The sequence below is a fragment of the Helicoverpa zea genome, chromosome 14, assembly GCF_022581195.2.
Source record: "Helicoverpa zea isolate HzStark_Cry1AcR chromosome 14, ilHelZeax1.1, whole genome shotgun sequence".
Classification (NCBI taxonomy): domain Eukaryota; kingdom Metazoa; phylum Arthropoda; class Insecta; order Lepidoptera; family Noctuidae; genus Helicoverpa; species Helicoverpa zea.
The window spans coordinates 6,211,805-6,216,177 of NC_061465.1; the positions used below are offsets into that span (position 1 = coordinate 6,211,805).

The 4,373-nt window shown below is 40.3% G+C and overlaps 1 protein-coding gene across 1 annotated transcript; it reads right to left on the reverse strand.

Annotated features, from left to right (window-relative positions):
- Nucleotides 1-400: 400 nt before the first annotated feature.
- Nucleotides 401-1,249, reverse strand: LOC124636652. Its single transcript, XM_047172813.1, has one exon. It carries the CDS (start codon nt 1,247-1,249, stop codon nt 401-403), a length of 849 nt encoding a protein of 282 aa, XP_047028769.1.
- Nucleotides 1,250-4,373: the final 3,124 nt, after the last annotated feature.

Here is a 4,373-nt window from a genome sequence, read left to right on the forward strand (position 1 = left end):
TTCACGGATGCAATGTCGTCCGATGACTTGCAATGGGCTCCTGGAACCGATAGTGTCGTAGTGTTATCTATCAATCTCTGATTTCGGCAGTCGACAAGTAAATTATAAAAACTTAGGAAGTCGACCCCTATAATCGGTCGAGAAACGTCAGCTACCGTGAACTTCCATGTGAAGTCCCTTCTGAGCCCCAAGTTGAGTCGTAGCTGTGTTGGCCCGTATGTGTGTATCATCGTATTATTAGCTGCAACCAAATCGAATTTTGACAGTTTCACCGGCGTTTTTACTACCGACCGAGGGAAAACACACAAGTCTGAGCCAGTATCCACCAGGAATTGCATTTTCGTATTTCGGTCGGTTACAAACAAACGGCCTGTTGAAGAGGGGCAGTCGTTGGCCGCTACTAGCGACCGCCCTTTGCGTTTTCCGACGTAAATGTGCATGGTTGTCTACACTTGTTTGCCTTGTCTCCAAAGGTGTAGTGGTAGTAGCAATGCGGGTGGTTCGGTGGTGGCTGTGGAGTCCTAGAGTTATTAGAGCGACCGCGATAATACCTTCTTTGGTTGTGCCGAGACTGTGAGCGAGAGCGAGAGCGCCCTCTCCACTTGCTGTTCATTTGCGATGACAGCCGGGCAACTTGTTTTGTAAGTTCGCTTACTTCTTTGACCAAGTCCGGCGCGGTGCTGGTAGATGCAGAGGTGGCAGCGACTTGCGGGGTGCATGGTACAATGTCGTACACCCGGTCAGCAATCTCTGCTAGCTTTTCTACCGGCAGGTCGGCAATCTGTGAAGCAATCACTGTCTGTATATTTTGCGGCAAGCGGTTAGTCCACAGACTTTTCACAAAATCCGAAGCACCAGCGGGTCCAGCTAAATTTTGTAGATGCCGTAGAAACTGAGAAGGCCGGCGGTCACCTAGCTCCTCATGGATTAATAATTGCTGGATCCGCTTCTCCTGTGACGCAGAAAGACGATTAATTAATTCAGTTTTTAATTTTTCATACTTATTTGTCTCTGGCGGCTTTGTGATAATGTCTTTAACCTGCATTGCGTACTTCGTTTCTAGTTGAGTAACCACGGTATAGAATTTTGTCGTATCGCTACTTATTCTTCCTAGGACAAACTGGCCCTCTATTTGGGCGAACCATACAGCTGGTTCTTCCGGACAAAAGGGCGGACAACGCATTGGAAGTCCGACTTTCGATACTTCGCACTTACTGTCAGCGTCGGAAAAAAATTCTGGCTCCGACATTTTTGTAAAATCGCTCACCGCTTGTGTTTGAATAGATCACGTCGGGGTCACCAATGTAGCATCTAAGCGTACTACGCAGGCCTGAATAGGACTGTATTTAATAAAAATGCTTCAGCAAGATTGTAAAAGTATTTGTAATCTGTCAGACCATTTTTGACGGAGAAAAATTAATAAAATATAAAATAAAACACGCACACAAAAAGGTAGGAAGGTATAAAGGTTTTAGTCCGCCACACACGTTCCTAGTTCACGTGGATTCAAGTACATACTGATATAGGCTACCGTTTACGGCTTATTAAGTTGTTTACGTGAAGAAAATCATAAAAATACTATCCCTTCTAGGATTACACTATAAAAAATGTCCAGTATTAATTAAACATTACAGCTGAACACTGCTTTTTGTTTTTTTATATTTGGTCACCTATCACCATTAGAAGAACTATCCATACACATGTTGAATACACAGCGATGACACTACTTATTTACAGGTCAATATTTTTAAACCAATTTCTTGTTAACATCCCGGAAACATTACCTTACATATAAAGATAAGACTGGCGAGGGCGTGGGTTTCTGTCCCAGTGTCACAGTGTCAGGTAATTGTGAGAACTGATTGCGTAATTAGCGCGACGAGTCAAAGGGCGCGGGAGACGGCCACCCCACTGTTTTACACCCGTGAGACTTTTTAATTGTTATTGTTTGTATAGTGCGACTGATCGTGGTCGTGTTACTGGTGTTTGGTATGAAAAGTAATTGCTGTTTAATGCTTTTCACCTCACTTTTTAGGGGATGATATTTTGGAAGCGGTTGTCTCAAAGTTCTGTGGTATTTTTTCCTTATTAGTCTGTCTAACTAGCTACTTGTAACTGCCTAGCTACATCTGCTCTATTTTTTTTTATCTTTAAGCTGCTTCTGCCATAACAGTTTTCATATTAGAAAATATTTCGTAGGACAGGTAAGCAATTTAGCTTATAACACTTTCAAAAATCTTAGCGGATGATCTGCGAAAGTTATTGTTAAACAAAATAATGTGAGTGCATCAATTTATTTCAATTTACACGATGGCATTGTTTTGTCGGGCGAGGGTGGCGTTCTCGCTCTTCCGGAGCGCGCTTCCGACACGAGCGCGACGCGTGGCGCGCCATCTTTGAATGCTACCCTACAACAATTCACAATTGTTGCCAGCAAGAAAAACATGTCACAATTTAGGGAAACCTTCATGCTAATATCGACCTTATTCGTTTGATTCTATGTTTAAATTCAAACAGTGTTCGACTTGTCTCTTTCGGCTTTTTGTCATTTTAATAAAATCTTTGATTGTTTTGTCTGTTGTGCTAATGCTGTTTAATAATTATCTGGAACATGTTTCGTGCGGCGAATGTATTATTGAACGACCGTCGCTTTTAGGATGACTATAATTTGAATTAAAAGTCACGTCGGCAGATTACGAACAGTCAATTTGATGGTGGGGTCAGGTGGAGTATAATTACGGGAATGTTCGTCATATAGGATGCTTTTAAAAATAATGATCACCTACTAGCTAGGTATAAAGTGTTTGTTTATGTAAAATTGCATGAAAAAATGTAAAATGCAATTATGTAAAAGTGAAATGAAGAAAAAACATAACTCTATTTACAAGGATTCCTTAATGTTCATACCTTTCCAAACCTGATCCTAAATAAATTGACCTAATAAACTTAAATTAAGCAATGAATTCAATCTGACACAGTACGACCAAAAGATACATACAGCAAGCACCATCAAACCTCGCACAATTACACATACATTTCACACGTTTCAAATTCAAACAACATTTGACCTTATGGAAAGCAATTAAATTGTCCATTACGGTAACAAATAAAGCAAACACGATGTGAGAACGTCAAACGGAGGCGGCGTGACGGCGAGCCTCGTCGGCAAACATTTGCGCGGCCACTCCCCGTGTGTGCTCCATCGCTGTTTGTTAGTATATCCATGTTCCCAATGACTTACTAACTGGCTATTGCCTGCTTCGATAAACTAAGGAAAACAAGAATTTATGTAATCGAATTGCGAAACAAATGCTGGGAACTTATCTGAAATTCAACAGTTGTAAGATTTCTGTAACAAGATAGACTAATCACATATGACATCAGCAATAATCACTCATTCTCTTCCTTCCTTGCTATTAATACTAAATAATAATTTGCTAAAATTAAGGGTGACCAAATCGTAAATAAGTTTTACACTAATGAGCATAAAATAGTGATATTGTGGTGCAAGACAATCGGAAAAGTTAAAATATATGCAAATAACTTGGATTTACAACAGACACTTGTGTTTCTGTTTACGTGTCAGTGGTGCAGTAAATTCAAAACCATCAAATGTTAGCTCGAGTGAAATTGCATTATCTGAATGCACGCTATATGATTAAATTTATAGTTTCTGTCAATTTGCCAACCGGAATAGAATAGTCAACGCGATCTTGAACTAGATTACCGGAATTTTGTTTTGTAGACATAGAATTCTGAAAGATTTTTTATTGACACTTATAAATTATACAAGTACATTATTAATAAGTGTTCTATCAGAATTTAGTCCAATCTAGAGGTATTTTGGACGATTGTACAAATAATCAGGTCTTGTAAAACTTGTGTAGCAGACAGATCTTTCCAACGATCAGATACTTATAATAAAATGGAGTTTAAAAGATAGTTGGGGAAGTTTTCTGTTTATCGAACAACTTGTGCAAGAGGAAGCGTCTGAAGAATTACGGGGTGAAGTACGCCGCCGTAGAGGGCATTACGCTAGAAAAGTTTTGTGTAACAATGTGTAATGTTGCCATTTCTATGCGCAGATCTCCCGGCCGGAAGCGCCGGAGCGCGCGCGTCTCTCGGACAACTTCGCTATTGTGGCGCCATCTACCACTGTCCGTACCACTGACGTGTTTCCGGCTTCTCTTCAAAAAGTCTCGAGCTGTCAACTCACGAGGGGATATCTTAGTTCCTTTGAGAGTCTTTTTACTAATTCCGTTCTCGATGAAAGATTTATTATTCTATTTGGAAATCGAATCTCTAAGACGCAGCTTTTTTCCGAGGAAAAATGTGTGGCCAGTACCTAGGTCTATTTTCAGATTTTAATTAAC